Here is a 14,068-nt window from a genome sequence, read left to right on the forward strand (position 1 = left end):
TCACAGCCTCATCCCCGAAGGACCGCAATGGAATCATCTACCGCACCATCAGCAAGAAAAAAAGCACTTAAGAAAGCCATGTAAACACTGGGGGGTGGGGGGACGAGAAAAAACCGTTCCTTGGCACTTTTCCATCCACCAAAAGCAAGCATCAGAAACCCCCCAATGCACCCATCGTAGAAGCATAAAATCGAATGTCTTTTTTTTTCTTCAACTCTCCCCCACCGTCATTAGAATCACGATTAAAATAATTGAATTCCTGCAATTACAATTCCAGATAACGATTCCCGCTCACCGCTTCGCCGTTTTTTATCATCCATTTTATCCTCATTTTTACAGCACCGATTTCCGTTAACTTTGTGTAACAGAAGCAGAACAAAAAAAATACCGTTTTCTTATCAATAGCATTCTCGTTTCTCGTTTCTATGTCTTCTCAACTATAAAACCTTTGATCCTCGGCAAAAATTTCATCAAAAAAAATCAACACTCCTTTGTGTGAAACCCATTGGAACGTGTGTGGAAACTGTGCAGTGGTATCCCAAGATGGTAAAGATCTTCATTTGTTTCCCACCAACTACCAGCAACCCGAAAAAACACCACCCCCACCCCACCCATTTGGAAAGTTCAAACTGTTCCCACGATCCCAACCACCAGAGCTTATTATTTGTTCCCGAACAGACGGAGCAGCTACCTTTAGAATGTTTTCATTTTGATTGAACGGGCCACAAAATGGTATTTTCGTTATTCGACCCATCGTTTCCATCAGACCGGAATGCTGGAAAAAAAATACCACAAAAGCTCAAACATACTTTGAAGCATATCTTCGGCATCGCTTTAATATCACGAATCGAATTTGTTTTGTTTGCAGAAAAATTTGGTTGTACATTGCTCTCCTCTTTTCTTTTTGGTACAACGTAGCTCCCACTGAACGCCTGTTGTATTAGTAGTAGTAGCAGTAGTAGCAGAACAAACCCCCATTTGCCGTTGTAGGAATTTTATTTTTTATGATAATTTGATTACTTTTTCATTTCGCTGCTTCCTACCTGGCGTCTTACCTCTCACCCTCTGGCAGTAGTAATCCGTGATCTTCCGTCCTTGCTGCACGACTCGATGCTACGACAGAAATCGGCTGCCTCCGCTGATCGCTGGGCAAGATGGCAAGATTTGATCCATCAACCTGCATGAGGAGGAGGCAGCAATTCTGGTGTCAGCAAAGCGGAAAATCTAACGACACGAGAGCGCAACAACGAAAAAAAATAGCGAAATCAAAACACAAACCAAACAATGCAAACCTCTGATCGCTTCTCATTACGTATTCCACAGTTGCGGATGGCGGCACTTAACGAACCGTACACCGGCGATTTGCAGGGCATCCGAGGAGCAGATTTCGCCTGCTACCGGCAAGCGAGACGGGCCGGTCTCCTGGGGACATTCAGGGCGTTCCTGTCAGCGAGGTAAGTGATTTTGTCGCAGTCAAATTGACGTAACGTTAGAAGTAGAGGTCTGATCAAATTCGTTACATATCGTTTAAAGCAACATTGTTTATGTTTTGCGGAATACGGAAATCATACATATGGAATTTCGAGCGAATAGTGACCGCAAAAACATTTGAGCAAAAAAAAACTATTTCAAAGAAATTATGTCATCGAGTCGTTCGGTTACAAGAAACCGGTTTGTACTAAGTGCACATGACTGTTTTCGCTTTTATTTTTACGTTTCGTCTTCGACTCACCAGTGCACAGCAGTTCATGTTGAACTACTGAGCAGTGTTGGTACGAAATTAGAAGTGATCCCAAAATATTGGCACCCTTATATGTATAAGAGCGGTAAAAATCAACGCTTTTTGTCGGTTACGTCACTTATACCATCATATCTCCGGAACAAAAAGTCACAGCCGTTTGATCTTCGAATTTGATCAATGGTCCGACAGTAGCTTTCAAACGAGCATAAGTTTGTTCAAATCGGTTCAGCCATCTCTGAGAAAATTGAGCGCGTATAAATATCTTCGAAAAGTGCACACACACGCTTACACACACAGACATTTTCCGATCTCGTCGAACTGAGTCGAATGGTTTATAACACTATGGGTCTCCGAGGCTCCGTTTGAAAGTCGGTTTTCCCCGCAATTCTAATGCCTTTCTATAGAGAAAGGCAAAAATAGAACGGCAGCGTACACCAGTTTTACATTTGACAGTAGAACTGTTCGAATAAATAAAACTAACAAAAACTGCTTGCTGGGGATACGTTTGTTCCAGTTTCAGTTATATTATAGACCACCCATATGAATCTTGCAGCTGCTGAATTTGCTCTAAAAATGCAATTTTGAAACTCTCATCAACAGATTTAAGTTTGAAAAATAGGCAAATAATTGTGAAACACTAACGTTACTAATATATCATCGTCAACTGCGTTCAAGAAGTATTTATAACAATTTTCTTTGCTTTTTTACGAAATTCGGCTTCCGTTCGTGAATAAAGATTTCTGTTCACGACCAGCGCAGTCGCAACCTAATCTAATGTTCATCAAGAAATAATATAATTCCATCTTCAAATCCCCTAATGAGAAGCGTTTAAAACTACAGTAATTCGTTTTCTGCTAAGAGGCCTAGAGCCGGGCCTAGCGAATTTCTGCCGGGTCACACGTATATTTTTCAAACATTAGTTTGACAAGTGACAATCCAAAAATTATTATTAAATTAAATCAAGCACAATTCGAATTTCCGTGGTGAGCATTCAAACGTTTCTAATCGTCAACAGTTTCATTGGTGTTAGGTTTCATCGAACAATCCCCCCGTGCAATTAGTTTTTTTGCTTTCCCGGCGAGAGAAGTCAACATGGTGATAACACTAACAACTCAATTGCTTTTTGTTCTAGTATATAAAGGGGGGCCATCTCATGTATAAAAAGTTATAAATGTACCCTGGCATATATTTAGAGATTCCTTTTTTAATGAGCGTTTATGCAATGTAGAAGAGAACGATGCAGACAAACGATCGAAACCCGCGGCCGTGCACGAAAAATCAACAAGATGACATCATTTGCTCTTCTGTGATTGGTTAATGAAAACATAGGTCGATTCTAACCAATTTTCCAGTAGTATGTAAGATTTGAAACATTCCTATCGATTTCTCAATGGTGCTCACTTATAACCCGGACAGTGCCCTCTTGCTTTCGGAAATGAGACTACTGAGAGCTTTCGCGTTCATCCGATGATGTTTCGATCGTGCAAGTTGTACTCCGAGTACAGGTAGTAGTTTTCTGCGATTCGATCCCGAATGCCAATAGGTAAAGATCAAACTAGAAGGAAACCTGTACGGGTAAATGAGACGGAATGCTATTTTAACAGTGTTCAATACAAAATGTTCGTTTGATATCGCATTAGATCGGGGGAATGGAATCCCGAATTTTAGCGGTCAGATCAATTGCATGGAAACTGTTCACATAACAAGATCATTTGCTTAACGTTCCCAAATTAGTAAGAGTGTGAATCGAAAAAGCCATTTTGTGACTGGAATATAAAACTGAGGTGATTAGACAAAGGACGCTACGATGTAAGTAGTGAAACGAAAATTTGTAATCGCGTAGTAAAGGAAAATGTTCTGTTATAGTTCACTGGAGAAACGGAAAGCCATTTTGTATCACATCAGGAAGCCATTTTATTGGCTTGTAGATTACTGTTTAGATTGCGGGACGAAAATTAATATGACTGCAGGTAAAATACATATTTTATGGCCCATTCAGCAAAAATTTTTTGTTACCAAATGCCTTAGAATTCTAAGACATTCCTCATTAAAAAAAAAATTTACAATTTCAGAAACCTCATAAAAAATTGTGTCATCTCGGAAAAAAAAAATTTTTTTAATTCTCAACCCTGAGAATTTTTTTAAAGGACCATTTAACCGACTGGTCATTCGGGTCCGACTCTGAGAACGTATTTTAAGAGTTCTGAAATCGGAATTGCATGAAACGTGGAGATCTGGTGTCCCAGAGTCGAATTTCAATTTTCAGTTTTGCATTTTTTTTGCGATTTTGGAAAGTTTCAGAAAGTCGATTTCAGCAATTACCTACCTCACCCTCCCCACCTATGATGATTTTACAAGTCCTAGAGTTGCATGAAACGTCCAGATTTATGACGTTTTTCATTGAAAGGCACTGGTGGTGTGGATTGCTCTTGTTTTGCACTTTCGAGCAGAAATGACAATGAAAAACCGTCAAAAAATTGCGCTTCTGCTCGAAAGTGCAAAATCAAAGCAATCCACGCCACCAGTATTTTTCAATAAAAAACGGTATTAGTTTCATCTTAAAATATTGACTTATACCGTTTTCATTTTTTAGCCTACACGCGGGCGACTCTGAGTCCGACAAAAACGAACACGTGGAACGCGCCCTAAAGAACAGTTCATAAAAAAATAAACTAACTCGCATAGATGTCGTGGTGCGACCCGAGAAAATGTTCAGAGCAAAACTACACGATTGGAGTCCAATCTATAGCGCCCCAAATTTTTTTATATGACAAATATCAAAGCATTTGGCATCAAACAGTTTTTTTTTTTGGGATTTTTGGAAATCTCAAAATCTTAGACGATTGTTATATTATATGAACTGCTATGCACTGATGAGTCTGAGACAAAACGTAAAAATAAAAACCAAAATAACTACGTCGAGTTCCATATCATTGAATATTGTTAATAAGATTACAATAAAGCTCCAGGTAACAAAAACAGAAAAGTGAAAATTTTCGCGAATGATTTCAGACAAAAAAATCATCGATCAAAACTTCACTGAAGGAAAATTCACTACTGATTTTTTTTTTACAAATGCGTTTCTCACTGAAACGGATCTCACATGACAAAACATTAGTTGGGAAAAGTTCACTAGCGAAAATTTTTCTCGATGATATTTAAGAAAAAGGTTTGCACATTGAATATATCTGAAACGATTTCGAACAGAAGAATTTTAGGAAATGAATTTTCATTGCCATTATATCTCAATCCTTCGCAGAATACAAGATGAATTAATACGCCGATAAACAAAAACCGCACTTTTCTGAAAATGTTCAGTGTGCGTTTTAACTCTTGTATTTGATGCTCTGTAGATTAGTGGATCAATGGAGGCGATGTATTCAAAATGTATTCAGCAATACCGTGATGGTGGAGAAATATCATCAATAAAAACAGTAAATAATTCATCATGCTGTGAATAATATGCAGCTGATTAAAAAATATTATCCAATTTAGCTTGAATATCATACGCAGAAGTAACAGTAGCGCAGGACATCGCTACGCCAATTCAAACAAGTTGAAACATCCAAAATCCTGCGCTCCTGTTACTTTTATATAATAAACTCATGCTAAATATATTTTGTTTGTGTTTAATCTAAATAGGACATGAGCGTAAATCAACCAGCTGGAGTTAAAACAGTGTTTTGTCGCTATAATTACTATTTGGTTTGGAATTTTTAGTTTCACTAATTTTGTATTTGCTATTGCGTAGTGAAAACTGTAACATTAACATTATTAATGTGATTACGATCCAAACTGCTCATTTTCATAAACCTTCATCTGACATTCATTTCCCTAGTATTCATTTTATAGTGCATTAAACAGCCAGTTACGAAATCGAACGCGGCGAGCAACAAACGAGAATGTGTTAAAAGAGCATTCCTTCACGAATATACATTGACAAACTACATTCCTTTACATGCACCTTTGATATCTGTCACCATCCATCAGATTCCCTATAGATACAAAATATAGTTTTTCAAAACTGAACCACCCTACGCTCACCGATAATGTCTAGAATTATCGAACCCAAACTGTTATTGATTCACTTATCAAAAGAGCAGTGATATTGTTAACATAACTTGTAGCTTAATGTATGCCTATTTTAGTCACGAATGTGATGCGATGATGAACGCCTCAATTGACAACAACGCGCACAGTGTCCAATATGATAAAGTTGTCTTGTCTTTGAAATTTATAATTTACAGTTGTTCAGATCGGATCAATTCCATTTTTTTACACAACCTTCTTTGTCACATGAGCTGAGTCGGTCTAAACTCGACGCGTTCAAACAATCAGATAATAAATATCTTTCGATCTAATAAAGTTTTCGATCTGATAAAGTCTTGCAGAAATATGCTTATTTTCGTTAGCGTATTCAACTGTTTTTGTTTAATTTTTTTTTGGTTGGGGGTATCAATGAAACTTTAGTTGAAACAGTTGAATTTTCATTATAATAAGTTAATTACCAAAACAAAAATTATAATATCTTTTACAAGGAAGATTGTGTAATGTTGTGGAATTGCTCCGATTAGTAGAACTGGAGGTAATAAATTTCAAAGACAAGGTGTTTTTATGTTTTATTGGATTTTATCAAAACTTTAAAAAATTATGTTTATGAAAAAAAGTGGAAATCCTGATACGCGTGCCAATTAATGTGAAGCTGCTACAAAAAAAAATTAGTTAAAAAAGGTATCGGCGAACGACCAAAATAAGGTGAAGGCCGGGTATAAATAAACGATATAAAAAAATAGTTAAAAGGGTGCCCATGTACGTGGTAAACGATGCCGTAGAAGTGCGTGAACATGTCCTTCCCCACAGGTCACTGATAGGTACATTCGAAGAGTCATGGTGCAGTACAAATAGATACTTGTGGTACGTATCTATATTGCATAGGACTATTCCTTCTAATGTGACTGCTGGTCGAGACGAGAGGTGTACTTGTAAGTCTTACAATGACTTACGAGAATCAGCTCACGTCAATTCTGTAAACTACCGGGTAACTGTGGAAAACCGTGCGTTGACACGGCGAAAAAATTATCTTCAACCAAAGATAACTACTGTACACCTGCAATTAGTAAACCCAGTACTTCTGATCTATCTAACGAAATAAAAATTTGGTCACTGAATATAACTAGTCTTCATCAACTGAAACACCAACTGCAAAAATTACAAAACAAGAGAAATCCGCTACAATCAACAAAAATTTTAGCATTCCAAGCAGTACTAAAAAAAAACAAAAACGCCGCAAAACTACACCACGAAAAAGAACACCAGAAACAACGACGACTGAAAAATGGACGAAGATGCGATTTGTGAGCCAACTGCTCCCCAATACCGCAATAGCAATGAGAACGCTTTTCATACTAGATTTTATTTTTGATTGATTTTACCAACATACAATGTACTTCGTACTGTAAACTCTGTTACGGCTTTCAGGGCCTTGAGACGTATCACTGAAATGAAAGAATAAAAAAACACTATAATTTTGATTATATGACGTAGAGTCGTCATTGAACAAACAACGTCATATTTTTTTCCAATTCGTAAAAATGTCGAATTTTGTAATAAAAAGTGATTATTGGCGGAAAGCATTAATTTTTCGTTGTCTTTTGTTTGAGGCAGATGATGATCATGTTCTTACAGTAACAACAGTAACATGCTGGTTAGAGATGGTTTGAACAGTTCCGAGATAATGATTTTGATGTGAGAAATATATAACCATCAGAAAAGTTTGAAGATATCGAAAATTATATGAAGATGATACTTCTAGTCAAACGTTAATGGCAGCAATGTTAAATGTTGTACAACAAATAATTTCTGACCATTCAAAAGCTATGAAGGAAATCCAAAAGTGTGGGAAATGGGTTTCACATGAATTAAATGAAAGACAAAAGGGAACCGGTTAAAAACAGTATTGAAATATGGCTTCATAGACACGAAAGAAAATAAAATTGGCATCGAATTGTAACTAGCGATGAAACATGCATTTATTTTAATAATCCTAAACAGAAAACATAATAGGTTAATCCATTACCTTCGACTGCAAAACTAAATCGATTCGACAAGATGACAATGCTCTGTGTTTGGTGAGATCAGAAAGGTGTAGTGTAAGCTTCTGAAACCTGGTGAAACTGTTAATACTAATCACTACCGACAACAAATGATCGGTTTGAACCGTGATCGAAAAACGACCAAAATCGGTCAGAAACCACGTCCAAGTAATTTTGTAACACGACAATGCACCTGCACACAAATAATTCAGGATACAATCAAAGCACAACTCGAAGCTGCTACCCCACACTAACAGAGCTCAAAATTGTCACGCACTCTTAATGAAAGAATCCAATCCGGCATCCTCATATTCGTTATTTTATTGCCCCATTCGTAAATGACCGACACCAGAACAAACGTAGAGAGACAAAGGATTTTCGTTTCTCATTGAAAAAAGAGAGAGTATAATTGCCAACGTCATTCTTTGCCCTATGACAAGACGAAAACAAACTACCGTCTGCAGGGAAAATCAGTAGAATTTCAATTGTTCCATCGATGTATTGAAAATATGCTACGCTTGGCTGTAAATAGTGTCTAAAATATGACAAATAGAAGTAATTACATCCCTGAAAAAGAAGAAAAAACGCTCCCTAATGACCACTAAATCATGTAAATCAAGCAAAACCATCGGAAGATGAATAGATACAAATCACTAAGATGAAAGAGGAACCAATGTTGAATATGTTACCATGTTCAATAGTAGCTCAATCTGCAAAATTTCCTCTCGGGCAACTTAATCTAAGCTGTGCACACAAACTTTCAATCAACAAATTCAATTACAGCATTTTAGGTTCATTTATTAGCGGAGAACGCGAGACGAAGACTGAAATATCGTCCTATCGTCGGCAGGACCCTCGGTGAGTCTCCTCCCTTTTTCTATAGAATCGAAAACCGGTGCTGACTCACCGTGACATGACTGTGGTGTTTCTGCCAGCGAAACGTCGTTCGTGATTGATGCCGTGGCAGAATACGCCTCCGTATGCCGATTCACAAGGCTCGGTAAAACTCTGATTATGCGGCAAACCAAATTAGGTAGTCTCGACTGCCAGAATAACCGTACTGTGACATCATTTACTAGTGTGGTCGACGGGATTTTCACTCCAGAGGGAAGTAACTACGACATTCACTCATCAGTCGCTGTCATAGTTTGAAATCCGAAGATAATACCGACATGTGGAACATTTCTGACATAAGAAATGAGGTTGAAATACCTAATGCTAATTCCTGTCTAAGCGATCATCAAAGAACAGTATTGGATTAGTGATGGTTGCTAAAATTTTTACCCATCAAATATTGATTCAATTCCAATAATTGTTCGGTTAATCATACAGTAGAGTGTCCGAGAGCATATGGGATTTCGACAGATTGAAGCTTTGAACGATTATTTCGCTTCTGTCAACAGTTACCACCATACAGCTTTCTGAAAGCTACCAGTAAATTCTTTAACCCACAACGCTATTTGGTAGGCAATTAGTTGAAACAGTGTAAAATCGTTCATTCCTTTATAATAGATAACATTTGGAAGAATGTGGCTTTCAAAAGTTTTCAGATTGCTCAAATGTTGTCAAATGATGGAAATATTAAGTCGCAATCAGTCTATCAGATGAAACTAGTGTGCTAGAATACATATTTTAAATATCGAAATGATGCTCTAATTAAAAAACTAAAAGATTAGGAGCGAATTTGTTTTCTTGAAAGTAACTCAAGATTATGACAACTAATTTAAATGGTTTCATCGAGAAAGTGTTTTAGGGTTTTTGAAAAAGTTGGTTGAAAAAATTGGTTGAATATAAACAAAATGAAAATTTGTTGGGAGCGCTAGTAATCTGCTAGAGTATTGAGATGAATTAGCAAACAACATCTGAAATCTGAGGGTTTCGATAGAGTTAGTTTAGATCTTTGAACTAAAAGTTTTGATCATGTACATATTTAGTTGGATATAATGTTATCGGCATTTTCTGAGCAACTACGACGAGAAGAAGGTGGTAAATGATGTTTGAAATCGTTTTTGAATACAAGATGGCGTTTTCAGGCTCATAATCATTCCTTAAAAACTCTGAAAAAGTAGTATTTTTGAAACAAATTGGGCCCCTTAGAAAACAATGTTCAAAATCACTGAAAATCGAAGATGAAATCTTTTTCAATATTTTTTAGAACCTTTAAAAAATAAGTATTTTCAAAGCCAGTTTGAATAGTAGCCTCCCGAAAGCGATGATTGTAGTCGTTTGAAAGTCCAAGATGGCGATCGGCATTCGCAACACTATTTCTACCGGCAGTTCATCCTGGATTCCGAATTGTTCAAATGGTTTACCTGTTTTTACCATAGGGAGTCTTTTGACAGTTTGAGGATTTCATTGAACAAAAAAGTACTTGTGCTAAGTTTAAAACATAGTTAAGTCTATAACAGTAGAAAAAATCTGTTCAAAGAAAAGAAAGGTGAAATATTTCCCGTTAGATTTCGTTAGCCTCTCAGTTTCAACAGACTTCGCAGCCGATTCTTAACGTACAGAATCATTGCATGGCTAGTACTTCGATCCTACTGACACTAAGAATATTTCCAGGCCCGGACTCGAACGTACGACAACTGCCTTGAAGGACCAGTGCCCTATACGTTGAACCACCAACCCAGTTATTTAGAAGATGAACTTACCACAATATATTTAAAAAAACGTCTAGATAGTTGTTCAGACTCAAGTACAACAACATCCTTTCCAAGTACGCAAAAACATGCCAAATGAAGTATAGTTCAAATAACAGAGCAATAGAGGAAATGTTTCCTCTTTCAGTGCTTAACACTTCGGCAGGATTCATTTTTTTCTAGTAAATTGTACAGTTCGAAATTCTGACATAGCCAAAAGAGGTTAAAATGCCATTAGGCCATTATAATTAGCTAAATCCACCGTCTGCAGCGTTCAAATTCATTTTCCTCGATCAATTTGCAAAAAGGATCTTTTCCAAAAGGACTTCAATTCATCCAACTACTCTCAATTCCGTCTATTTGAGAAATATTGAGCATATTGTTGAAAATAAAACCTGAGTAAGGTAAGGAGTTTAGGAAATAATGGAACAAAATGCTATCTTTACGTTTCGTCTTAAACTCGTTAGTGCATAACAGTTTATTTTGAACTGTTATACCACCTGCATTTCGACATAAACCGCTAGTAGACGTAAAGTTATTGCTTTTTGTAAAGCTAGTGAAATTGGTTAGTTAGTAAAATAGTGTTAGCCGAAACTTGTTTCCGTTTCGGCACGTCAGGAAGCACTTAGCACTTCGGTGCTTACTATAAGTGTGTTGCAAATAGCAATACACTGAGATCTCTTTTTACGCAGGGGATACGTATCGCGTAAAAAACCGAGCAAAAAAAACCGCGTTGCTTCAGAAATCCGCATAAAAAAACCGCGCAACTTCGGAAATCCACGTAAAAAAACCTTCAAACTGAAGAAAAAAAAATTGTTGATGTTAAATATCTTAGAAATGCATGAAACGTCCAGATCTGGTGTAATCTCAAGAAAAATTATTTTTTGTGAAAATCGACTCTGGGACATAGAAAAATTTTGAGACTTCCAAAATCGAAATTTTTTTTGATGCCGAAAAAAAACCGCGTAACTTTGGAAATTCGCGTAACTTTAGAAATCCGCGTAAAAAAACCGCGTAACTTCGGAAATCCGCGTGAAAAAGCCGCGTAAAAAGGAAGCGCATCAAAAAAACGACGTTAAAAGAGACCCCAGTGTAACTTTACGTCTTCCAAGAGGTTTACGGTAAACTGAAGGTGGCATAACATTTCAACACAAACTGTTATGCACTGACGAGTCTAAGACGAAACATAAAAATAGTAAAATTGGTTATGTGTCCTAGCACAAAATAAGGTTAATTACTAAAAGGAACAAAATGGTTTCTCTGACTAGCAAACAGCGGGTCCAAAATATGATTAGCTACAAGGAAGGAAAATTTTAAGATTTTATCAAAAACAAGTCGGAGTATTTTTTTGCGTTTCCATTTAAATACCTGAAAAGCACTCGTCGTTGTTCTATATCATGTCAATATTGTTGGATGTTACGCCGAAGTTTTTTTTTACACTGGCACAAGTCAGTAATGAATTATGCCCAGGGTCTAACAGCTTGGATTCTATTTTGCCTATAACTCTAACAGCTGGTGAAATTTTAGAACATACATCAGAAAGAATTTCATTTCATAGCATTCCATATTTCTTAGCGAAGCATAAAAATGAAAGAGCTTGAGATAAAAACTCTATAAAATTTCATTATGATTAGTCCCCGTTCCAACGGAAAATACGTCTCATCAGTCGAGACCCTCATCGACTGACACATTGCCTTTAACCACTCATTGACTAACACATTGTTGTTGACCAAAGAGCCAGATCACTCAGACAAAACAATGCGCATATCACAAGCATCGTTCAGTTTCCGGTAGTTGCATCCATAGTAAGATATACACTCCAAACTATGCGATAAAAATCAGGTAAAACTAGTACATACTCAGATACGTCTCTAGAATCAGTTATTACAGCATTCAAATCATACATAAATGATTTGAAAAGTCGGGAAAACCAAATGCAGGAACTTTTTCCCCGAAACAAATTCCTGCCGGGCAAGGGATGCATCCGAGGGGTAATCCAACTTACAGTAGAGTATTTTCGGAACGAACTGGACGAGTAGATATCGGAAAGCGGCAGTCATCGTTTTTGTTTTTTTTTTTATTATAGAGGTTTTAACTTCGTTGTCATTCACCTCTTCGAACCAGAAAAGTTTTCTGACCCTATGTGCGGGGTCGGGAATCAAACCCAATTGGTCAGCGTGAAAGGCATCGACTTACCCATCACGCTATACCCGTTTTTGTTGATACTCAATGCTTCTGATTCTGGCAATATTCTTCTAAAGACATCGAATAAAGTTATATAGAACGGGTCTGAAATGCAGCCATCTAAAAATTGATATTTTGTTAATTTACTCGCATGCTTACCTTTTCGGTAACTTGGTCGAATTTGCTGAACAATTTACAGTTATCTGGCAAAGATCTATGAACTCCTCATATGGTATAGGATTTTGAAGAATATCGACAAACTGGAGTTCGCCATTTTGGATTTTGAAAAAACCTCAAAGCATCGTGTTCAACTTCGAAATGCTGAAATTTGCACAATACATGTTGAAATCATTTTATATATTTTGTAAGCAAATAAATTATTTCATACTTTTTTTAAAGCGTCACTGGTAAAGGAGAGTTCAACAAATTGCCTGCCAAATGGCTTCAAATTACTCGTTCGAGTAACTACAATAGGACCGCACAAAAAGACCTGCAATGCTTCAATAAGACTAAAAAGTGAATTATTTATTGTTTCACAATACTTTTTTTAAAAACTTTGAAAACCTTTTGATAAAGCCGCTCACAGTGGAAACGGAGACGGAGTCAGCCCATTTCTTCCATTTTGCTTTCAGTTACTGGATGTGGCGGGGCACTTCGTTGAAGTCGATACTCTAAAATTGTCCAGCGTTGTTCGGTTGGTTGAAATTCCGTACAACTCGGAGGCTTCGGGGGTTATAAGCAATATAGTAAACAGCATACCACTTCGGAACCACCTAGTAGTAATGACAGCTGACCAGTGGAGTAGGAAATTTGGCGCCCGGGGCAGAATAAGAGATTTGCCAGCCCCATCGTTGGTTTAGTGAGCAAAAAAAATAGCTTAATTCCATCTTCCGAAGGATGACTTGGGCGAGCAAAAAAAAACAAAGGTCCCAAGTATTAGTTTGCCGACCCCACAAAAACGTTGCGCCCGGGGCGACTGCCCCCCTTAGCCCCACTCTAGATACGCTACTGCAGTTGACCAAATCGAATCAAAAGATGACTTTGCTCCTGTGCTGCAAATTTACGACAATTTTCCGATTATTCCGCGTTCAGTCCACAACTGCAAATCGCTTGCCAAAATTATGGCCTTCTTCGAGAACTTCTCGGTAAATACGAACTTGACTTTCCCCGCTCTTTTGCCACGGAATTCTGCTTCATGTGCCGGTTCGCATGTTTGCTGGTTTTGTACGGCGTGTGTTCTTCCCAGGCAAGAATATTCCGCACCGTTTGGAAGTTGGTGTTGTACCTTCTAGTCACATCTCGAATCGGAATTGGGTTCAACCTTGCCATGCAGTCAACGATCCCTGCCTTAGATTCCTTTCCACACTCGAGGTTTTTTTTTGCAGGTTTTGAGAGCTCGACAAAGTGACGAC

The 14,068-nt window shown here is 37.5% G+C and overlaps 1 protein-coding gene across 14 annotated transcripts in view; it reads left to right on the forward strand.

Moving 5' to 3' along the window:
- LOC131439486 (collagen alpha-1(XVIII) chain) overlaps positions 1-14,068 on the forward strand; it is an 805,709-nt gene that overhangs the window by 756,085 nt on the left and 35,556 nt on the right. For 12 of the 14 annotated variants that reach the window (XM_058610552.1, XM_058610559.1, XM_058610551.1 and 9 more), the window contains 2 exons: positions 532-546; positions 1,324-1,454. In XM_058610552.1, coding sequence (XP_058466535.1) covers positions 532-546; positions 1,324-1,454 — 146 coding nt within the window. The remainder of the gene's footprint in view (positions 1-531; positions 547-1,323; positions 1,455-14,068) is intronic. The other 2 variants (XM_058610554.1, XM_058610558.1) reach the window with 1 other exon arrangement.

This window comes from Malaya genurostris, chromosome 3 (assembly GCF_030247185.1).
Source record: "Malaya genurostris strain Urasoe2022 chromosome 3, Malgen_1.1, whole genome shotgun sequence".
NCBI classification, from domain to species: Eukaryota; Metazoa; Arthropoda; class Insecta; order Diptera; family Culicidae; genus Malaya; species Malaya genurostris.